Source organism: Cebus imitator, unplaced genomic scaffold (genome assembly GCF_001604975.1).
Source record: "Cebus imitator isolate Cc_AM_T3 unplaced genomic scaffold, Cebus_imitator-1.0 Scaffold508, whole genome shotgun sequence".
In the NCBI taxonomy this organism is placed as follows: Eukaryota; Metazoa; Chordata; class Mammalia; order Primates; family Cebidae; genus Cebus; species Cebus imitator.
In genome coordinates this window covers 1,178,815-1,203,942 of record NW_016107823.1, presented here as the reverse complement: position 1 = coordinate 1,203,942, position 25,128 = coordinate 1,178,815, and the positions used below count along the sequence as shown (strand labels likewise).

At 37.9% G+C, this 25,128-nt stretch overlaps 1 protein-coding gene across 4 annotated transcripts in view; it reads right to left on the bottom strand.

The window, feature by feature from the left end:
• The window catches only part of PTPRZ1 (protein tyrosine phosphatase receptor type Z1), a 190,944-nt gene extending 169,360 nt beyond the window's left edge, over positions 1-21,584 (bottom strand). For all 4 annotated transcript variants that reach the window (XM_017513886.2, XM_017513889.2, XM_017513890.2 and 1 more), the window contains exon 1: positions 21,120-21,584. In XM_017513886.2, the coding sequence (XP_017369375.1) occupies positions 21,120-21,177 (58 nt within the window). In that variant the 5' untranslated portion in view covers positions 21,178-21,584. The remainder of the gene's footprint in view (positions 1-21,119) is intronic.
• Between the last annotated feature and the right edge of the window lie 3,544 nt (positions 21,585-25,128).

Here is a 25,128-nt window from a genome sequence, read left to right as displayed (position 1 = left end):
CTACAAGAGAACAGACAGGAGAGACAGGTCACAGCTATTTTTCTCATTAGGTTCACAGCCAGACTTTTAGGGCAATGCCAATTTTTATGGGCTCCAAAAACCAGGGGTACAGCCTCTATTTTAGAAGAGAAGAAATAATATACCCCTTTAAAACATTTGGATATCAAAAGAGCTAAAGATTGTTGAACATAAGATATAAACAATTTATGCAAACAAAAGCCTTCAGGGAACAGATTTTACTTCTGTCTTCTATTCTAAGGGAGGGATTACCATTTTTAAAGTTAAGGTCATACTCTCAAGCAAGAACGAACTATGATGACATTTAGGGTGTCTTTCCTTTTCAAGTCTATCCACTTCCATAGTGATAAATCCCAAAATTATCTAAAAAGCTATATTTGACAAAAACAATGAACAATATACACCTTCCCTCAAATCTGATAAAGTCTATCAAAATCCAAGGAAATGGTCAGGGGGAGTCCAAACTACATATTCTTAAGACAAATAATTCTAATATTCTATAAGCAAAAGAACAACAACTAGCTGAGATAAAAGGCAATTTATCTCACACCTGTAATGCCAACATTTTGGGAGGCCAAAGTGGGCAGATTGCTTGATCTCAGGAGTTTGAGATGAGCCTGGGCAACATGGCAAAATCCTGTCTCTACAGAAAATACAAAAATGAGCCAGGCGTGGCGGTGCATCTTGTAGTCCCAGCTAAACAGGAGACTGAGGTGAAAGAATCCCTTGAGACTGGGGGATGGAGGTTGTAGCGAGCCAAGATTATGCCACCACACTCCAGACTGAGTGACAGAGCCCGATCCTGTCTCAAATAAAGAATAACAAAAGCAATTTAAATAGAAGATTTGTACAAAAAGCAATTCACAAAAGAAATGCAAACAATAATAAATACCAATGTAAATGTTTAACCATATTATTCATCAAACAAATGCCAACTAACACAAGAGTGATGTTTCTGTTCTTTTGGTCTGTTAAGCATTTAATGCTGGTAAGGGTTTTGGCAAAGGGGTCCATCCATACACCACTGACAGGAGCACCAACTGGCACCTGCTTTCCAGGGTGTAGTTTGACAATCTGAATCAACAGTCTTAGAAATATGCATAAGTTTGTGGCAGAACTTTTCCTTCTAAAAATTTATTCTAAAAAATGATTAGACAGTAGAAGTTAAGGACTTGGAATTCAGACATAGATGTGAGTCTCATGTCAATCAACCATTTACTAGCCCAGTGCACATGATTAGGTTGTTTAATGCTTTCTCATTTAACCCATTCTAAGTCTAGACTTCCTCAGTCATATCCCTGAATGAGGATAAAGAAGCATAGTTACCTAATAATATCAGTATTTTCAGTTGAAAAAATATATGCAAGATAATTAAAATACTATCTGCGACCCTGCAACACTTAGGAAATCTTGGCTATCATTACGAATTTGTTGTTACGGGGGAACCAATATAAGAAAATTCATGAATGCATGGTGAATAACAGAAAAAAAAACCTGTCAAAACATAATTTAATGAAATACTAGTTTGACGTTTAATAGTGATTGTTAACTGTTTCCCCAATAACCATTTCCCCCTATTTCTACAGTAACAAATTGTTTAGCTGAGCAACTGGTCATCCAGAATAACTGCTAAATTTTCCAGTCTTTTTTGTGGACTTGTGGCTAGGTTCTGGCAAAGTGAAGAGTGCAATTTCTGTACTGCATCTGTAAAGAGAATACATGGGCTTTGCCATTTCCCCATTTCTCCTTTTTACTTCACAGAATACTAACAGGGTTGTGGACTAATCAGGAAATACGGAAGACAGTACTACCTCCAAGACAGTGGAACAAGATAGAAGAATCTTGGATGTCGACACCATGGTACAAACCCTCTGAGTGACTTTATGAAAGAGAGGCCCACCAGTCTGGGCTGACAAGGAAAAGAAAAGAGAAACAAACCTGTTCTTGTTTGAACCACATAGCCATTTGGGGTTTTTCAGACACGCAGTCAAGCTATATTCTAACTGATACAGTGACTGAAAATGATGTTTAATGACATCACGAAGTTTCAGTATATTTTAGATTCAAAATGCAGATCACCAAACCATTTGTATAGGGCAATCATTGTTAAAAATGTTCACTTCTCTCTTCCTCTCTCCCCCTCTCTCCTTTCTTCTTCTCTATATGTACATGCATGTAGAAAAATGCCAAGAAAGAAGTTAATTAAATGTTAAAAAAAAATTGTATCTTTGATGGAATTGTAAAATTTACGTTTATGTATTTTACCTAATTTCTGAATATTTGCAATGATTGTGTATAATTTTATAACCACAAAAATATTTTTCAAAAAAACAAAGATACGCACTACCATGCAGAAAATTATATATATAGTTGAAAAGCTAGCATATTCCTAAGTCTTGATCTATTATCTTTATTTCAGGGTAAATCCCAACTGCCTTATTACAGAGAATTGATTATTAAGAGGCATTGTAAGACATTTAGATACCTAATATAGATGACGGGGTGATGGGTGCAGCAAACCACTATAGCATGTATATACCTATGTAAGAAACCTGCACATTCTGCACATGTAACCCAGAACTTAAAGTATAATAATTAAAAAAAAACCTTAAGAACATTCTGTAGTTAAAATAACAAATTTGTATTTACAATACTAAATGACAGAGGCAGAGAAGTTGGAAGGAGCTGGAAGAAGGCTGCTGGTGGTGGGTGGTAATGCATTTCTTCTCTGCTGTAGTGCAGGACTCAAAAATTGGTTTCCCTTTTGAAAATTACAGAAAAAAAAATCTTAAGGCATGTTACTAGTTAATGGGTAGAATAATTAAAAATGTGACCCAGAAATGATAAATGAAAAGACTAGACAATGCAAAAACCAAAAACCAGAGGGTATGTAAATGAGCACAGATACGAAAAATAAAACAAGATGAAGAAAAAATATGCTAAGATTTCAGACAAGGTCAAAAAATGTGACTATATGACATTTTCAAGGCTCATTTCATATTAATAAAAGGTTCATAAAATGTCAAAAGTAAAATGAAAATGTAAGATGTATATGGCAATACAAAACTAAAAAAAGAAGCAGTGATATCAGCCAAAATATGATTCAAGCAAAGTCAAACTAAAAAAGAAAAAAAGAAAAAAAAAAGAGGTTGTTTTATTAAACAAACACTTACTAAGTACCTCTCACATACCAGGCATTATGCTAGGGCCTGGGGCTACATGGTGGGCAAACACAAAAACCTCCACGGGGCTTACATTCTACTGGGAAGAGATGGAGAATAAAATAACTTTGAAAAATGCACGAGTGATAAGGACTAAGGAGAAAAATAAAGAGGGCAAGACAGAGGACATTTGGGAAGAGAGGTGGTTGCAGTATCACAGTAATGTGTCCAAGGAAGTCGTCAGTGAAAAAGTATCATTGAAAAAAAAACAAAGGAGGTGACGAAGTGGATCATAAATAATTGTGCATGAAAGGCATTCCAATTCAAGAGAATAGCAATAAAGGCCTTGAGGAGAATGTGCCTTGGTGATCCAGAAGAGCTAGGAGGACACTGAGTCCAGAAGAGAAGAATGAGGCAAGAGTGGCATGGAAGGCCACTGAAGAAGTAACAGCAGAGCCAGGCATCGCGGCTCAAGTTTGTAATCCCAGCACTTTGGGAGACTGAGGCAGGAGGCTCGCTTGAGTCCAGGCTGTTGAGACTAGCCTGGGCAACATAGATACATTTCATCTCTACAATGAATTTGAAAAAAATAGCCAGGTGTGGTAGCATGTGCCAGTAGTCCCAGTTACTTGGGAAGCTGAGGTAGGAGGATTGCTTCACTTTAGAAATTCAGGACTACAGTGAACTCTGATCATACCACTGAACTCCAGTCTGGGTGACAGAGTGAGGCCTGTCTCTAAATAATAATAAAATAATTTTAAAAAAATAAGAAAAATGATAGGAGGCCAGAGCATTTGGGGCTTGATGGACACTTCATGAGTAGAGATTTTGGCTGTTATTTTGAGTGAAACAAGAAATTGGAGAGTGACGTGATCTGACTTACATTTCAACAAAATCACCCTGTCTGACTTGTGTGACAAAGTAGGGAGATCAGTTGGAAAGCCAGTGAACTAATCCAAGAAGAGACGATGTAAAAACTTGGATAAGTGGTAGCAGTTGATGGAGATCCAGAGAAAAGATAACCCAGGAGCAATTTTGACATTTGCAATTGGAGATTATGTGTAGGTTGTAAGAGAGATGGAAGAATTAAAGGTGGCTGCAAGGTTTTTGTCTTAAGCAACTGAGTGTAGTTGTTATTTTTTGGGATAAAGAAGACAGTGGAAGTAGGAGTTGGGATGGAAGGAGGATCAGGAGATCAAGTCTGAACATGTCAAGTTTGAGAACTGTGTTACATATCTAAATGGATAGTTGAATATATGATCCTGAAGTTCAGGTACAACTTCTGGTCTAGACAGACAAATTTGGGAGTTATCAATGTAGAGAATACAGAGATGTGACAGCCATGCAAATACTGTAGACACGAAACAGAAATAGCCCAAGGAAGAACTCTAAGGACTCCAATGTTTGGAAGTTGGGGGATGAGACGGAACTAGAAAAAAAGATTGAGGAGGCCAGTGGAGTAGAAGGTATGTGGCTAGTGAGATGGCGGGAAAGCCACAAGCATGGTACCCTGGAAGTCAGGTGAACGAAGCATCTCCAGAATGACGCAATGATAACAGGCAAAAGCTCTTAGCAGGTCCATCAAGTGGGAACCAAGAACACTGACTACTGGATATAGCAACGTCAAAGGCACTGGTGAGACTGATAAGGGTTTTTTGTTTTTTTTGCTTGGTGGAAGCATAGTCCTGTTTAAAGTGAGTTCAGGAACAAAGGACAGAAGAGAAAATGTAGACAGTGGCTATAGAAAACTCTTCCCAAAAGTTTAGCAGGCAATGGAAGGGAGAAATGTGGCAGAAGTCAAGAGGGAAGATTTTGGTTTTTGTATTATTTTTTCTAATGGTAGAAATAACAGCGTGTTAGTAACGCCCATTATTTTAACCACAGTTGCTGGTTAACTTATGCTAAGCCAGTCATTTGAAAGAAAACACCAATGCTTCAATTATGAATGGATATAATGCAAAAAAAAATGGAATTTTGTAACTAAAGATATGACAGTCAGCTGTAAACATTCACACAAAACCTTGCTTCAGTATGTAGGAAGTCCTTTTAAAGTAATTCACGGTACTTTTGTCTACATTCTCTAATATTTTACAGCCCTTTATTCTTTTGCACAAAAGATAATTCCTTATCAAAAATTTCAGAAGTCAAAGTAAATTATCCTAATACATAGACTAAACATAATTTTATGACTAATATTGCCTGCAAAGGACCATAAGTATAATGGCTAAATTTCGTGCAAAGCTTCTCATACTGAAATGTTTGACTCAGGCCTCATTTTACATAATTTTTGTAAAAAATAAAGCCTTTTAAAAGTGGGATAAAAGTATTCATTTAAAAAATTAATTTTAAACCTATCTAATTCCTTTCTGTGTTCATAATTTTAAAAGATCAAGAATTTAATTATTCCCTATATAATTGTGTTTTAAAACATGATTATCCAAATTAAGTCTCACAGGAACCTTAATCATTGTTTATGGCTATTTGCCAATTCTTCATTAGGTCAAATACTGCTGCTTTTAGCTATTATGTAATAAAATAATAACCTTTAAATGTCTAATAACATAGCTAATAGTCTATCAAACATCACTATTTCAACAAATAGTCTGTTTTTTAGTGTCTCTTAATTAACGTCTGAGCACTGTAATTACTTTCCTCAGATGTGTTGTTTTTTTCTTAATTATGCATTTCTTAAATTATAATGATTACATTTTGTCCTGGCACATTAAAACAAACATTTCAAAATAATTTCTTAAATCACCTATTATTTAATATTAGTCCAATTCATCCTAAGCTAAAAGTAATGGCTATTCTTCAGTGTAAGCGATTACATGTTTTAGTGGATCCATTATCCTGATTCTAATTCTGATTGGGATGAATGTTTTCTGAATCAGAATTCCTTATAGTTTTTCACAGATCTGGGAAGTTACAGAAGTTTGTCTAAATAACTTCCATTTGCTATTAGTCTCATAACTATTTCAGCTGTTTTTTTATTGAACAGAACATTAACTTTGACAGTATTCTTCTAAACATTTGCCCCATCTTGATAGACTTTTATTTTAACAATTTATTTTTTCACAGTCTCTTAGAGTTTTACATGTCTTATTCGGAACTCTTCATCTATACCCTAAACAATGCCAGCAGCCCAAAGAAGAGAAACTGATTCTTGACACAAAATGTATGGCCTCAGAATGCCACTCAAAACCCTCCAAGCAGGGCAGGGCATAATTCTAATATTCCTATATTTTTTAAGACTTTGAAGCATCAAAAAAAAAACTGGCTCTCTTTTCTAAGGAAAATAGCTTTTCCTCTACAAATCTTTTATGCTGATTAAATATTTTAAAGCATTCAATCCATGATAAAATGCTGACAATACATCTATTGAAAGCAACAGGTAACCAGTGGCTATAAAATATACAGACAGTGCTTTCTCCAAGCTTGAATCAAACAGGATCTCACATATCTCAGATCTTGTTCTTGGTAGAAAGAGATAAAAGGAACCGAGAGAAATGCTCTTGGCTAGCACTGGCTGGGGTGTTGGAGGGAAGAAGAGGTGTTAGCGAGAGGGATCCGGTATCTTTTTGTTTCATTAAAACCCCAACTTGACAGGAAACACAGGGAAAACTTACCCATAGAAATGGTGCATCCGCTGTGCAGGCCAAAAAGTAGATTCTCCCACCGCTACTTAGAATAAAGACACTTATAGTTCTCTTTCTTCATGTTTCTGGCCACAGTCATCTCTCTTCCCTTCTTCTGCATTCACTATTGTACTCTATTCCAATCACTTAATTTTCTTTCTTAAAACTCTGAATGCCAAGAGTAAAGCCCTTAGGAAGTTGTCCATGATTGTGTGCCAATTCAGTTCAAAATCTATATAGACTCTTGGACCTGTTAAAATGAGAATGTGATTTGATTGACCTACTTTCTGTTTACCTTTTTTAAAAAAATATAAGAGGGATTGAGTGAATTTGAGAGTGAACTGAATTCTAATTCCAAATGCTGCAAATGTGATCTTAAGTTGCTTCTTCTGCCAAATAGGGATACAGAATTAGTTGAGGTGGTAGCAACGTTTAACATTTGGCTGGCCAGAAATTATTATATTTTCTATTTTTCAAGTGATTGCTTTTGAAGGAATTTCACTCACTCATTTATTCCACAAATATTTACTGAGCACCTACTATATGAGCAAGAAGTCTTTAGAGCCCAGTGGCTATATCTCATGACAAGGCTAGATTCCTTGAAGATATAGTCATGGAAATGACTGACATGCAATATGAGTGCTGTGCCATCATGGGTGAGATGTTTCCCTTCCTCTGGAAGGGGTCAATGATGTAGCAGAGAAAGTCTCACAGATGCAGTAAAAGACAATAGGAATGTGTGGGGCCAAAATCCACCACAAGACAAGGAAGAGATTGAGCTGAAGGGGAGGAGCACATGTGGAGATCCAAGTAAAGCTGGACAAGTGGCCTGAGTTCAGGTTTGAAGCACTTTGCATGCCCTGGTAAGAGCATCATATGACATCAAAACTCACAAGAATCTACAGGTCCTTTCCCCTGATGAGTAGGAAAAACACAAATTTTGTTCAGTACTTTCTCAAAGGTTTCCACCGATGGGGACCTGTACTGTGTTTTGTTATTCAAGTCAGTTGTAGAAGAATTGCTTTCTGAGAATTACAGAAACATATTATGTAAAAGGAAAGCCCTAAGAATCTGGTTCCTTAAATCATTTCAATAGTCATTGCTACAAACTTGCAAAAAGTCTGATAACATTGGCCTTAGGCAATAATTTATCAAATAAGTAATAACTATAAAGCATTTATTGAACAGTATACATCTTGGCAAGAAAGCAGGCTGGTGAAGATTTCCTACTTTGATGGTAGATGGATTTGTTTCTATTTTTATGGTTGTGCATGTGTGTGTGTGTGTGTGTGTGTGTGTGTGTGTGTTACATTTAGTAGAGTGAAATGTTTCAGCTGTGTTTTTGATGAACTAACGTGTGTTTGGTATTTTTAAGTGAATGAACAAGAACATATATGCTATGCAAAAACTTTTTATTCTTTATAACTGAAGAACAGATAAAGACCCTGTAAGGATTAATCAGTAGGAACTTAAACTCCAGTCTACAAATCCTAAGTAGGATTATATGTGCACATATTAATATTTTCTCACTGAAACTGCATAGTCTGGCATATTGAATTGTAACAGACTGCAATAATCAAGCATAATTATTTCCACACAAAAAAGTCTATATCAATTTTTTCTTGATGACCTATTTTCAGTGCATTTTCCCCAGTAGTGCAATCGCCCAACACATCTCCGGCAGACTGTGTACTATAGTCTTAAAGCCTCACATTTAAAAAGCCAGCACTCGCATGTATTTATGAGTGAAAACTCACTGCATTAAGATACACTTTCTCTACCAGTAGAAGACCCAATCTGTCTCAGCATAAAAGGGTTTATAGGGCTTTTATCATCAGTAGAGAGACTGGCTAAATATGGGATCTTCACTTGCCTGAATGCCATCAAGTCTAGTACAACTTAGTTTCTTGTCGTGTTTGTAAAAATTATGTGTTTTTGCCCCTCCAAACTGACAGATGCTGTAGAATTCTAATTTTAAAATGTGAAGTAAAAGAGGATGTCTTAAAAGCTCCTTCCAAATAGGGAATCAAAATACTTTCTTATGGGCATTTTGCCTTTTTTGGGGGTGGGGAGGGTTTGGTATAAAATTTTGAATAATTTATTTAGAAACATGGGAGCATCTTGTGTTTTCTTGATTTCTTATGCCAAGAATACTGAATAGTTAAAAAGTAATGAGAGGTTGGGAAGAAAATAAGTTGGATTCACAGATAAGACAGAAGCATCATTGGATACCTTCTTGTGGGATGGACAGTGCCCAGATGTGCTGTAACATAAAGGACTTAATGGCAACATCCACTAGCCACTCTAATCAAACATGATTTCGCTCTTTGTGCTTCTTTCACAGGAATCTATTTTTCAGACGGCATTGCCATCCATGTTCAAAATTCTCCGGAGTGGTCAAGAATCATATGCATCCTAAATCATTCTTTGAAATTTTGGCACCAAGAGTTTACCTTTGTGGCAAAATAGCAGCTGCCACCAGCAAAAATTAAGACTCAAGTTGGGAAAGACTTAACTGCGGAAATGATGTGACATTTTTCTAGTGGTAGGTGTTGAACAGAACATGCAAGAGGAGTGTTTTAACATACACATTATGCTTATATCTTTTCCTACTTACACAATTATCTGAATATGATAAAGTGGAATGCTGAGGAACACTAAATGCATTTTAGAGTAGAGACAAAAACCAACAAACTTCTGTATTCAAGCTTTTCCTTAGGTAAATAATCTAAAATGAGTAATATAGTCTTATTTTTATATTTTTTGAAATGTAGCAAAAATGATGGGGAGGGGCACAAAAGAGGATCATAATACTGAATGCAACTGCAAATGGTTCATCCCTGTTCAAAAGGAAGAAGTGTTGTTCATATGGTCAGAGACGTTTTAAAAAATAAATTTATGTCTTTATTTTGTCTTTCCTTTTTCTGACTTTCCACAGACTTAAAATATCCAAATAGTCTAACATTTACATCATTATTCTATTTTCTGGTATGCTGCCAATTATACAGGGTACAATTGATATCTGTAACCAGATTAACTCTTCAAAGACAAAAAGTATCTATTAAAAAGACCAAGCACAGTGTGGAGCACACAGAAAACATTCAACAAACATGTGCTGAACTGAGTTTCACTGCTCTAACTGGACCCAAACCCTTTGGAGAGGGCCGGCAGTGAATTCAGGTCACAGAAAGAAGCTGAATTCTTTCTGTTCTTTCTTTATGTTGGAGGAAAGAAACTGTCAGGGTCAAAATATCCAGGATATATGGTATGATTAAACATAATAATGTTCCCAAATAATATAATCTTTTAACATTCAAAATAAAGCAACCAGTTTTTAAAGGCAGGAAAAAAATGCATATATAATAAAATATATACATGCATTTGTGTATATATGTGCATAAACATATGCATTTATATATATATATATATCCTTATTTAGGTGTGTATATAGATGCATATATGCACATATACATATATGTTTCCATATAACATACTTATGTAAATGTATTTACATATATAAAACATCACATGCCATTTCCTCACTCTGAAAGGTATCTCAAAGGAAACTTCACAGTAACCAAACATTTCTATTGAAAATCTATTCAGTCATACTTTTAAAATAGACAAAAGTTTTATATTAAACTCTTATTTAGCACAACATGTCCATATTTTTTCATTACATAAGAAAATATATGCTTACATTTCAGTCCTTGACAGCTGCCACCTTCTCTCTTTCCTAAAATTAATGATGTTAACTTTATGTTAATAAAGTTATAAGCAATTTACAAAGATACTAGATTATGGACATAAATATGATGGCCTTCAAGTAATCTAAACTTGTGGTTAAGGAAGGCTGTATACTGGCAGACTGCTGGCTGACTGTCACAATAGTAAATGTGTTCACTGCAGAAAAGACAAATAAAAGGGTTTGAAAGGTGAATGAAGTAAGTAGTTTTGAGACGAGCACTTGATAATATTAAACTAAAGCTATAAATATGCTCAAATCCATCCTTTAAAAAAATGTTTGCTTGTTTTGGTTGTGACTCTAATCTCTAAATAAAATAATCATTTTAAGCAGCACTATTTCCTCTTACTGCTACTCAAGGCACTGAGTTAATCCACTCAGAGAAAATGTCTAGCGTCAATTCCGGTCTTGTCTTAACAATTTAGAGTTCTACCATTCAATAAATAAGCAGGTTTTCAAGCAACCATCCTCTATTTTTCTCTCCTTTCTTCCCTCCAAGTTATCAACTTCTGTAGAATTGTATGTATTTGCTGCCTTCTCATTTCCTTCCTGGATATTTCTGTCATTCCATGTGCTCCATGCTACATCTTCACCTTCCCAGGGAAGACACTCCCTTGAGGATCACCAGTGACTCGCTCCAGAGAATGGCACAATGTCCTACCAATCATACCAATTACATTCATATCAAGTGAGGTAATGTATTCGAAGGTGCTTGTTAAACATTCAATAATTCACTAAAGAGGATGATATTATTACATCCCAAATGATCTATAAATTTCCACTGTGACTGTCACCATGTTAAGAGGCTTTAAACAGGCCCAGCATGGTGGCTCACGCCTGTAATCCCAGCACTTTGGGAGGCAAAGGCTTGAGAATCACCTGAAGTTGGGAGATCGAGACCATCCTGACCAACATGGAGAAAACCCATCTCTACTAAAAACACAAAAATTAGCCAGGCATGGTGGTGCATGTCTGTAATCCCAGCTACTTGGGAGACTGAGGCAGGAGAATTGCTTGAACCTGGGAGGCAGAGGTTGTGGTGAGCTGAGATCACACCATTGCATTCCAGCCTGGGCAAGAAGAGTGAAACTCTGTCTCAAAAAAAAAAAGAGGCTTTAACCAAGCTTCCTAATCCCCTGTCTTCCTCTGCTTCAATTCACCCTATGCTCTGATAACTGAGTTATCTTCCTAAAATAAAGAGATCTAGTCCAGTCATTTCACAGATGAAAACACTTTAGTACTTTCCCATTGTATAATGAATAGATTTCAAACTCAAAACTCTTCAGTCAGCCATTCTAAATCCTATTGACCATTTGAGACCTTTTACTGTTATACCCCTCTACCCTCTGTCCTCTCCCTCCAATTACCAGGTTCTCACTTTCAGTCCATGTTTGTCTGCATGTCGCCTTAAGGCTTCTGATGCCCTTTGCTCCCATGGTGACCTGAAGCTCTATCCATTCATCCTGCATGGTCTATACCCAACCGCATCACCTACTAGAAACCTTCCAAGAGGTGAATTTAAGATGAAATATATCTCCACACAACTCACACTCTCATATGCCAGAAACTCCATCATGTATGAGTCCTACTTATGTTTGCATCTTTCTATCTTGTAAAAGTTCAGCTGACCATGAGAAGAACAGTCTCTCCAGAGGAATATTTATCCCAAGGAAGATGCTCAATAAAGACTCATTCAGTTAATTTGTACTTGTGTCATGACTAATAAGTATATTAAAGGAGTTATTTGAAACACCTAGAAAAGTTCATTGTTATGGCTAATGAAAGGCACTGAGTTATTGGTTGTACATGGAGTTCTTGGTGCTTTTCAAATATAGTAAAAAGAAATAGCCTAGACTTGATTAGTAATTTCACACACAAAAAAACATAAGCTGCTAAAATGGAAAACCAATAGCTAAATCTTAATATCTATTTCATATCAGTAAACAAAAAGCCAAGTTCCAACAAATTATGCATGGAGAAAGAAAATAAATAACAAAGAACAACAAGAATATGTATCATTGATGAAATGAATGATATTATGTGCCTATATCTGGATAAATGCCACTTGGAGTCCCCATCTCGGAAGCTGGTTCATTTATCCTCCTACCTGCTAACAGAATTGAATCTTTAGACCCACTCCAAGACTGCCTGGCCTCCTGACATTTCTCTGGCTTTCAAAGACTATGAGGTCAAAGACCATACTCCTACTTCTAGGGTTACTCTGAAACTGAAACTGCCTTAAGAAGAGAGAGAGAGACGGGAAAATTTCCAGGACCTTTGTCTTGTGACACTAGGTTTGTTTTAGGACAGCATAAAGCTTGCCAATATCTCCACCTTAAGAAAAATGAACTAAGATTAGCAGTGTCATGAAGTTGGCCTAAATCTGTGGTTTTAATCCCAGGCTGTGCTCTATAATCACCTGGAGAGTTTTAGGAAAATGTCTACATCTGGGCTCAGCACCCATACATTATGAAGTACTTGATTTGATGTCCAGGAATCAGTATGATTTAAAAGTCTCCCAGGTGCACATTCAGCTTGGGCTGCTATAACAAAATACCATATACTAGGTGGCTAACATAACACATTTATTTCTCAGAGAGCTGGAGGCCGGGAAGTTTAATACCAAAAGGCCAGCAGATTTGATTCCTGGCGAGGGCTCTCTTTCTGGCTTGCAGGTGGCTGCCTTCTTGCTGTGTCTTTACATGGTGGATAGAGAGAGGACTCTCATCTCTTTCTCTTCTTATACAGGTACTAATCTCATCTATGAGAGGTACTAATCTCTTATACAGGTACTAATCCCATCCAATCTTCAATAGTACTAGAGGTACTAATCTCTAGTACTACAGGTACTAATCTCATCCAATCTTCATTAGTACTAGGGGTACTAATCTTATACAGGTATTAATCTCATCCAATCTTCACCCTCATGACCTAACTACCCAAAGGCCCTATCTTCAAATACAATCACATTGGCAGGTTAGGGCTTCAATATGAATTTTGGAGGGAACACAAACATTCAGTCCATAACACCAGGTAAGTTCAAAAAGAAACCAGAATTGAGAACAACTGCCCTAGATAAATGGTCGTCAGCACTTTTGTGCACTAAAACACACATGACACTAATATTCCACATGCTCCTCAAAGATATCCTTATGCTCCTTTGGGCAGATCATGATTTTGCACAAAATCATGTGTGTGGCATCTAAGACACGACCACCTTGACATATCCTCTTCAATAAAATGTGTCAGAATGTAAGCAGGTAAAAATTTAAGAATGGAAATAATTTTTAATCTGATGACAATATGAATGAAAACCATCAGAAAATCTAGGAACTTCCTTATATCTGGTCAGCATGTTCTAATCATGCAATCAAGACTCTGATTATTATGGTCTCTGCTTAAAGTGGTCATTTTAAAAAGCAATATTTTATTTTATTCCTACTCAAAGAGTTAATCATTTCAGAGAAAAGAGCTCATATCAAGATCCATCCCTAGGTAAATACATTAGAGCTTTAGGATTCAAGAAATAAGCAGTGCAGTCGGTGACAGTGAAAAATTACAAAATTTATCCAGTAAGTGCTAAAGGGAAGGCAGAGAGAGAGAGCGTAGAATATTTCTCCAAGAGCAGGAAGATATCTGTATTCTCATCATAGTTATAGATATGTTAACAGAAAGTCCTTCTTTCCTGCTAATTAACAAATTATTTCCAAATACCTAAGTACTACATTTCCAAGGAAACTTGTAAAAGATATCCCGTTAGTATGCACATAAACTGACTTGTACTTACTGAATACGGCCAGAAAGTTCACATTAACCAGTACCCAGAATAATTAAGTTTACTTTAATATCTGTGGGCAAGTATCAGAAAGGGAAAAAAAAAAAAGACAATCAGCCCATTTTAACACACTCAACTTTTTAGGCAGAAACATCTGTCAACTCATACTTTAAAAATTATGTTAACTATGAAGACTCCCAAATGATATTAACACAGTAAAAATATTTTAACTAATGGTTTCAAATAGCATTCGTCTCTTCCTTATCAAACTTCATCAAGGTGCTGAGCAAACTTAAGTTTACTTAATTATCCTAAACTCATGCTCAAAGAAAGTGAAGCTGAAGAGAAAATAGAAACAAAAAAAGAAAAAGAAGGAGGGAATAAAGGAATGAAGAAAAAAGGAGGAAGGGAAGGGAGAAGGGAGGAAAGAAGAAGGAAGGAAAGAACGAAGGAAGGAATAAAGGGAGGGAGGAAGGACGGCAGGCAGGCAATGATCCTAACAGAGGATCATCTCCTTTTTTCTGCTTTTGACTCCTATTAAGATTTTTAACTAATTCCATGCCCCATTCCATTTGAATTCAACTCAGTTCAAATATTTGCTATGTGCAGAGTTAAACTTGTGCAGCGCATCATCTCTAGGATTAATGATAAAACTATAGACAAACTCCAAAAGCATATACATCCACATGATGAAACTGCACTTCCCATCATTTGCCTGGTTTTCAGAATTGTTTCATGCCACTATCTCTTACGGCCTGTCCGACTAGAGAAGACTTAAACCAATGTGATAGCTTTGACTAACTGAAAATACAGTCTTCATGGGCTCAGGATACTTTATTTCTCATTACTGACCACCCTGCTTCCACCATTGCCCTCTCCTCCCCAACACCAGAGCAGCACAGGCACATGCGCTTGTACACATATAAAGTGGCACACCAACTGAGTTGAAGTTCTGGTCCCCTGGGAGGTATCCAAAACTAATTAGTGCCAACTCATCTAGAACTAAAAGCTCACTCAAGGCTGCTTCTGTAAGTACACATTCAGTATCAATCACAGGAGCTTTATTTTCCATGCACTGATAGTGTCTGGATCTATGTGATGCTTGTGCAGGCATCGATCACCTTAATGACAGCTCCAGCCTCACAGAGGATGCTTATGTGCTTACGTGTATTTCTGGGAGAATTGATGAAAGTAAAGTTCTTGTACCAGAAGTGACACTAAAGATGGACAGGTCAAGGTGAATGCTGACCTTACTCCCAGACTGAGATCATAATCAAAAGAGGAAAAGAACAGTGAAAATTGGTCAGTCTCAACAACAAACAACTATTTTTTTTTTCCAAGAAGCTTCATGGTACGATCTTCCTATGATCTTATACATTAAAGGTTTATTGGCACCTACTTTAAGTGTTAAGTTTAACAATGCAATGGTGATTGGATTTTTCATTGAATTCTTCACTGAATGAATTTAACAATGAATGAATGATAAATGTTAAGAATGAATTCTTTACCCTCAAATAATTTAGTCAAGTCATTGAAAAACAATACAATGGATAATAGAACAAATTATGGAAAATGTGCTATGGGAGCAGAGCATTCACTCCCAAACTGGTGGCACTGGTGGTTAATCTCTTTCATTCAACCTCAGTCCATAAAAGCCACAAAGTGGCCATTGAACTCTCTTCACTTACTGTTGTAGCTCTACCAAAGGCCCCATCATGTTTCTAGGATGTTTGCAGGCTAATACAATACAAACCATAAATAACTCACATGCATAAACACTTGAAACAATTTTAATGACTTTGGAAATTTTTCTTGTTGAGTTGACAACTCCTCATGAGTCCCATCAATCATTATTTTACCAATGGTTTTTCTGTTGTTGTTGTCCCAAAACAGCACTGCCCACATAGAGATGTTCCATATCTGTACTGCCCCATGTGGTTGCCGCTAGCCACAGACTACTGAGCACTTGAAATGTGGGTAGTGTGACTGAGGAACTGAATTGTTTTATTTTAATGCATTTTAAATTAAATAGCTACATCTGCCTGGTGGCTATGGAATTAAACAGGACATTTCTAAAATGCAAGTGTTTTAAGATTGTGCAATATGATATTTTTTCTTTCTTTAATTTCTATACAATATGTCATAAATGTCTCTGAAGAATTGCAAACACAGAGAAAAATTGGTTTCCTTTTGTAACCTGAAGTTCCTTCTAGGAATTAAACTCAATAAGACATTAAAAGCTGAAACACAATTAAATAATTATATACATATATATATATACACACACACACACACACACACATATACACACACATTTACATATATGCATATATATACATATATACACACAGATGTATATATATATACATTTATGTATACGCATATAGATACATACACACATATTTCTCTTGTTTAAATTGGCTCTGACTTTTACCATTAGAATTCGTAATGAAGCAGGAAGCATTTTAAAATATTTGAGAGTTAACATATTCAAAACATTAAGAGGTATTTGCAAAAGACGTATTCTCAACTAGTTATGAACAGAGAAAGTATCTTTAAAACTAGATTTAAAGAAAGTTTTCATTGCGGGATTGAATCAGATTAGCTAGGATGCTGGCATTATGAGTATTAAGTCTGCATGTGTTTATGCACAGCTGAATTATTAGTGCCTAGCATGGTGCCTTGCAAATGTCAGGCACTTATGAACACTAGTGAATGTAATTAAATGTAGTTAAAGTAGTATTAAATGTAATTAAAGCAGTATGGCTAGAACTATTCTGTATCTGGATCACAGTGGATGCTACATGACCATATGCATTTGTGAAAATTTTCAAGATGGTACACTAAAAAAATGTAAATTAAGCCTTAATTTTCAATAAAGAACAAAAAGGTAATACGAGAGCACTTGGAAAAATCATGAAAGGGATCCTCGGGAAAGCAAATGGGACTGTGAAATGTACCATCACGTTGCATGTCAGCAGGCTAGTGAATGCCAAACAGCAAATTGATCCTGGAAATAAAAAGAGGAAAAGCCTCAGGCTCTGGAGTCGGAAGGACTACACAGGCTGAATCAGAATGTGTGATGTTAGGCAAGTTATTTGAGCTCTCTACTGTGTTTCCTCATTTGTAAAAGGTGTACAATAAAAATGCCAATATCAACGGGTTTTGAGGAGAATTAAATGAGAAAAGGTGCCTAAGATGCTCAGTACTGAAACTGCACCTGGTAAACATTTGAGTAAATGGTAACTGAAAATAAAACACAGGCTCATCTTCTTGATGATGCCTTCCTTTGAAGTCTTCTGGTCCTGACTGAGGGGTTCCATTTCCACGCCACAGTCTGAACGGTTGGCAAATGGGTGGTCAAGCAAATCTCTCACGTTAGATAGCACTCAAATCTTTTCGGAGTTAAAGGGAATGAGAAAATGCAGCTTGTGCTTCCAGAAAAGCCTGAGTTTTTGCCAGAAGCAAAGTTCCCACAACATAAAATTTTAGGCAAGATCTTAAATCTCCAGTGCAGACATGAGGGTAGAAATGAATTCATCAGTGAAATGATTTCTCATGGCAAGCTTCCCTGAGTGGAAGTAACCACAGTATATGTAAAAAGGAGAGAGAAATGAAATAAAGAAAATTGCAACTCTGCAATCAAAAGTAATTAATCTTCTGAATAGAGAATAGTTATTATTTGGGAGAAAAACATGAATATTTTATATATATGGTTACATTTGTTTTCAGACGATAAACAGACCAAACTCAAAGTCACAACATATTAAATTTCACTGACTGTAACCAGCATAAATTAAGAAGTTAATTATTGCAGAGGAGTTGGGTATAATTTGCTGTTAATGTGGCTCTTAAAGCAGTAAGACATGACTAAAAAGTTCAGAATCTGATTCATTACATATTTAATAGTAATACCTAAACATTTGAACTTAGTGTACCTTACAGCACTACAACTCACTTAATTCAAAGATTCTGAATTCTCTCATTAATTGGAAGAAATTATTCCTTAAAAGCTCTTAAAATATCTACCTCACCTCTCCTTTATGACTCATAGTTAAGCCTCCTTACAGGAAAGCCACTGCAGCTTTTCCCATAAGTTATACCTGTTCAGTGGGTCAAGAAAAATTTGTTATGGTTCATATACTCTAGTAAATTTTTTTTCTGGAGAGTTATTTGAAAGAAGCAGTTGGTCTATTATGTCCAGTTCAAAACATCAGGACATTTTAGATACAAAATGATATGATCTGGTCACTAAGACATTCTTAATTGCCAATAATCAATATCTTCATGAACTCTATAACTTGTTCCTGGATAATGCTAAGGACAGCAGTCTAATATTCAAATTGTACTGAGCTGTCCTCGTGTACAGCAAGCCTCAGTCAGTTGACAGACCCTTACTAAGCACTTATTACATGTGTCAGGCTACCTCACTGGCTCCAAGAAAACTGAAGATGAGCAGTAAACACATCCACAAACACTGAAGTAAGAGCTGAGTGAAAAATAATTGAAATGGAGCCTAATTTTCTCATTTGAAGATAATGTGCCTCACTTTCTCAAAACATGCTGCCCCAAGATCAAGATATTTATGTTACTTGATGTTGCCAATCGCTCCAAATCAGCCTGTTGGCAACTATGTGAAAGACCAACTTTGTTAACATGGTGAGGGATACAAAAATCAGTCACCTTTCAGACTCAACAAAACTCACTTTGAGTTCCAATGCCAGCTTACATTCAGTAGCATTACATAAGCTTGTGAGAGTCTTTAAAGGTTAATTAAATTCTTTACACTTAAATTTTACATCATCAAAGAGTTAAAGAAAATGTTCAACAGACAAAATTATACAACCAAAAGTAGGCTACAAATAATGCTTTACAGAGAAAAACCTTTGCAAATGTGGTATATTTAGTATATTGACATAATGGAATATTACTCAGCCACAAAAAGGAATGAAGTACTGATACATACTATAACAAGGATGAAACTGAAAATATTATGCCACGTGAACAAAGCCAGACAGAAAAGGCCACATGTTCCATAATTCTATTTATATGAAACGTCCAGGATAGGCAAATTTATAGAGACAGAAAGTAGATTAGTGGTTGTGAGGAGCCAGGGTCATGGAGAATGGGGAATGGCTGCTAATGAACATGGGGTTTCTTTGGGGGGTTACTAAAACATTCTCGAATTAGATGGTAGTGATGGTTGCACAACTTCATGAATATACTAAAAACCACGGAACCATGTTAAAAACATGAATTTTATGATGTGTGAATTTTATCTCAACATTTTTTCAAAAGGATCCACAACATACTCTGGGCTCTGGGCATGTGGCTTTGAAGACAGACAAAGCAATACTCTGGTTTATTTCCTCACTACTGTGATATTTACTTAACTTATTTAAGTACTTAGAAGACCTGGCTTTACTGTTAAAATAGATATACAACAGAAATGTGAATTCAACAGGTGTGTGTTTGATGATCACAGTACTTTTCAAAAATGTCTTCCCATCTCCAGAATTGACTATAAGGTTTTAGAATCAACGGATACCAGAGATTCGCCTGAATGTCCTACGTGTCTACTGTGCATCACACCACCCCTGAGCACTTTCATAAAGCGTTTGAAATTTAAATTATGTCCGTGTGTGGTGGTCTGTGGGCAATTATCACCATATTTGCAATGTAACTCTCATTTATTAGAACTTAAAAATGATTTCTGTTTGTTAAGGTTACTGTGCCAAGAGCAGCACCATCTATTGGAAGAAAATGTACGCGTAGTATCTACTCTAATATGAACCAGCTAAAATTTAAAAATTGGGAGCCTCTGACTGAAAAGAATTAAGTATGTGTACTCACAAAGCGAGGCACACTTTGTAACTTTCAGCTTAATGCTTAAACCTATTATATTCCATCCTGATGGAAAATCATGAAGGAAAAAAGGCATTTCTTTAATAAAACGCAAAAGTCCAGTCTTGCACTTCTCGAAAATGACTGGAAAACTTGAGTCTGCATCGCAGGTAAAGACAATGTTTAAACTGATTATTTCAGAATGCAGTTTCGGTTTTAAATGTAACCTGGAGGGTGTGGATGAAAGATGAAATCTATTAATAAATATATCAACCTGCAGCTCTTCTCTGACTTTGGCAGCACTGGCAAAACCTAGAGATTTTGATTGAACTTTTTTTTTTTTAAAGTAACTGCTCAGACTTGAATATGACTAAATTGAAAGCAATAAAAAACCCTGAAAAGTCAGGTTGGTGCTTGTTCCTGTTACTACCTTTCGTGTGTGTGTGTGTGTGTGTGTGTGTCTGCAATTCACATCAGACACGTGTACTTTTCATTTAAGCCCATCATACCTGTAGCATAAAAGTGAACAGCAAAAAAGACATTACAGTAAGCAGCCCCGCACCACAGTTGTATTTTTGGTCATTTATTTATCTTCGTACGTATCTCTAAAAGGCGATTTCTACACTTTGCAAAACAGGCGAGAAGAACGGCGGCGGCAGGGCTCCGAGCAGCCCCAGCCAGCTCTGTCTCCCGGGGTCCGGAGCACGAACCCCGGCGGACTGATGGAAGGGGCGAGGGCGAGGGCGCGGGGCGGGGAGGGGCGCGCACACTCCACGCAGCTGCCTGCACCGCGCGGCCGCCCGCTCCGTGGGAGCCCAGTGGCCGGTCCCCTTTTCCTCCTGGCTAGATGGCGGCGGCGGCAAGTCACGGACATGCTGAAATCCCCCGCCCGCATCCCACCGACCCCGGAGCTGAGACCCCACCGAGCTCTTCACACTCACCCAGGCGGCAAACACAGAGGAGCTGAATGCAAGCGAGGAAGCGCTTTAGGATTCGCATTTCCAGGCGGTCCGCGGCCCCTCGCCGTGCGGCTCCTCTGCTTCTCAGAGTGGAGAGGGAGGGGGCGCGAGGGAAATGTTTGTTGTGTTTTAATCCTCCAGTGTATAGATCGATGTGAGATCGTGCGTGCGTGTGTGTGTGTTGTGTGTGTGTTGTGTGTGTGTAAAAGAGAGAGAGAGAGAGAGACAGAGACAAAGACAGAGAGACAGAGACAGAGAGACAGCGGGAGAGGAGTATTCCGGAGAAAGCCGCGCGGTGGTGGGGCCGGGGCCGCCAGCCGAGGCGCTTGTCTGCCGCCGTGCGGGACTTTGCCTCTTTCGCCGGCTGCGGCGGCCGCGGTCTGAGCGCTCTGAGCGCCGCGAAGCGTGAGTGCCGGGTGCGCGCTCCGGTCGCGCTGTGCGCGCCGCGGTTCCCTGCGGGGGCGGGGGCGGGGGCGCAGGACCGCGCGGCTGGGAGCGTGCCGCGGGCCCGGGGTCGCGCGGGGGGCGGAGGGGCGTGGCTGCCGCTCTGGGTCCGGATCGCAGGGTTGCAATTCGCACACCGACCTCCCTCCCCCTGTCCGCTGCCAGTGGTTTCGCTGCCCTGGAGCTAGAGGAATCCGCTGGGGTTTCCAGTCTTCGCAGAAAAAAAAAAATCTCTCTTGGTTAGGACTCCATCACTTCGGAAGGGAAGGGAAGGCCGGACCCCCATCGTCCAGCACAGCCGGAGGCTGACCTTTGAGTTTCACCTCTAGGAGTGTTTCTCATTTTATTGTTTTATGCAGATGCTTAACTGGGTCCAATCAGAATGTGGTGGGGGCGCTTGAGCACGTTGTTTCCCTCCCTTTTTTCTTTCCATTTTCCTAATAAAGTAATAGACCCCTGCCTTTGGGGGAGTTGACTCCAAAAATCTCCAGCCCTGACTGTGGCTAGTGTGACCCTGCTCTTTCCCTAGACCACAACGAAACTGCCCTGCTGGGCACAGCTGTTTGGGGGAACTTTCAACACGGAGGTGGTCCTGCCAGACAGAACCACACAAGTGCTTCTCGCACAGGGTCGCACGGGAAGATTTTTTATTTCTTGATTGAAGGGTATGCAAAAAATGTATAATACATATCTTCCGCTGCCTTAGAGCTGGAAATGTCACCCTCATGTGTTCTTTTCTTTAGTGGTGTTCATAACTAGACTGTGAGCACATTGATGGCCGGGAGTTTGCCTCTATTATTATAATCCCAGCTCCTAGCATGGTAGCCTTTAAAAAAAATCAATAGGTGTTTCCTGAATGTTTGTTGAATTAATTTGAAGCCTAAAGCAAACAATGAGAAGGTAATTGGTGGTATTCTTTACACCAAAAATTCATGAGATTTTCATTTATATGATATTCTTTAACTATCAGTACATGGTTTTCTCTATACGAGACCCAATTTAGAGACTTTTTGGAGTCCCATCTAAGGCACAGAAAGCCAAGTTCTGGAATTATCTCATGTATTCTTAGAAACAATTTGATGTAGGTATCTGTACAGTGTGTACTCTTGTGTCCTGTTCTTGTCTCAAAAATAGTATTCTAGCTTTAAAAAATTTAAAGAAAACTTACTGCACATAAAATTGGGCTCTGAATATATTTCAAGTGTTACTATGAGTTTTTGCTAATATCCCAGCCTGTGAACAATTGGCTAAATCTGTAGAACTCATGGCAGTTTGCTGTTGCTTCAGGAATAGATTATAGTCGTGTAATAACAGATTTTGAAACCATTTAGTGTGTTTATTCAGAAACACATGTCAATATTAAGAAATTGATCCTTGAGCTTATTTTTCCCATGAACAGAAATCGAAATGCTACAACTTTTACAAGAATTATGATGGGGATTGATGGCTGCTTATATGAGTTTCTATATAGGAAGAAAATTTGGGGGCCTTTTTTTTTTTGCTAGCATTACAAGAAGTGTGCAGGTGTATAAAGTGAGTATGCACACAGAGTTCCGAGAAAGTGTTTATTTAATATTGACTGGAGTAGGCAGGGAAGGTTTCCTAGAGATGTGTAGTTAAACAAGAAGGACAACAGGAAAAAATTCATGTCAAAGGCAGTGAGGACAGGAAAGAAAGAAGCAGATGTCACATGCTGTTAAAAACAAACAAACAAAAAACTGTGTGAATTAATTTAAGCAGATTGAGTGGGGTCGGACTGTGACAGACATTGATTTCCCAGTGGAGCAGCTTGTATGTGAAATACAAAACAGGGGCGATCACAAAAGAAACTCCTAAGAACTTCAACTATTTAAGGAAAGCTTGTTTTGCTCAGGGAGATTATGATGTTCCAATAGTTTCCAATTATCAAGGATAAACCACTAGCCTGCAAGAATCATCCAACAACCACCACCATAACCCTGACTTTTCTCTTACTGGACCGAAAAAGTCACATCACTAGTCAATCTTTTTCTTTTTCTTCTTCTTCTTTTTTTTTTTTTTTTTGAGATGGAATCGCACTCTGTCACCAGGCTGGATGGAGTGCAGTGGCACAATCTCAGCTCACTGCAACCTCTGCCCCCTAAGTTCCAGTGATTCTCTTGCCTCAGCCTCCTGAGTAGCTGGAATTACAGGGGTGTGCCATCATACCCAGCTAATTTTTGTACTTTTAGTAGAGATGGGGTTTCACCATGTTGGCCAGGATGTTCTCCATCTCTTGACCTTATGATCCCCCCACCTAGGCCTCCCAAAGTGCTGGGATTACAGGTGTGAGACACCGTGCCCAACCTAGTCAATATTTTGAATTAGATCACCAAACAACAGTGTTGTTGAAATAAGTTTCCCTAGTAAAATGGGAAGGTGAATATGTGCTTTCTTCTAATTTGGTTCTCTTAGTTAATTAATATTACTGTCATTCCCCTGGGAAGGCACAAAAGCCACCTTGAGGGAGCAGTCATATTGCTACTGAGGTTTTTATGGGAAGCAGGATAGAGGCCAATTCAGTGAGACTGAATGACAGCTGTGGAAAACTGACTGGTATGACCAGTGGATGTGGTTCTGATGATCCTGGGGAGGGATGATGGAGTAGAGGTTGAGGTCCTTGGAATATAGGTCACTATAACAACCAAGGTGTGGGAGAAGAGAAGGCATCAGCAGAGCGGGAACATCAAAAAATGTACTGTACATCTCACAGTTCACAAATGTTTCTGGGGTCATAGTCATTTCTGAGACATGGTACCTGCTCAATATGCATTAGCCATTGTGAGTTGAAGTTATAAATTTGCAAACCCACACAGCTTTATTCAGAGTATACATATATGTGAATTTATGTATACATGTATTCAGACAGAATATATGCAGAGAAAGAGAGACAGAAAGAGGCAGAGAGACAGAGACAACAGAACCTGTATCTAAAACATTAACTTGGTGAACTAGATCCATTTTATTCTCACCTACATACCGTCCTGGAGCATTTTGTAAATTCAAACTCATGTATAAGCCAAATCTCTGAGGGTCTTCTCACTCTCAATAAGTATAATATACCATTTAATATAAACAGTTTAAAGAAAGAGATGAGAAGAGATTATATCAGTTGGACATACCAGGATGAGGAATATTTCTGGAGGTAGACAATGGTTGCTTAATGGAAGATTTGACAAAAATTTCAAAACTTGTAAGTTTTCCAAGAATGAACAAATTTGAGGGCCTTTAAAATTTGTGCTTTACATTCAGTTTTTTATTTAATATATTTCTGTTGTGTGTTCATTATGTTTATATATGAATTATTTCATCTGCATGATAAAGGGACCAACATTCTAATAGGAGAGAAAGGCGTCATTACTAAAATGTCTGTGCATAGTACAGGTATCTATCGACTTACGACCTATGCAACTTACGACCATTTGACTTTACGACCACAATCGCTAGCCATGACTGCTCCGCGTCTGGCAGCGCAAACGTTGCCCAGCTGGGCGTACGACAGTGCGGACCAGCTTCCGGCAGCATTACC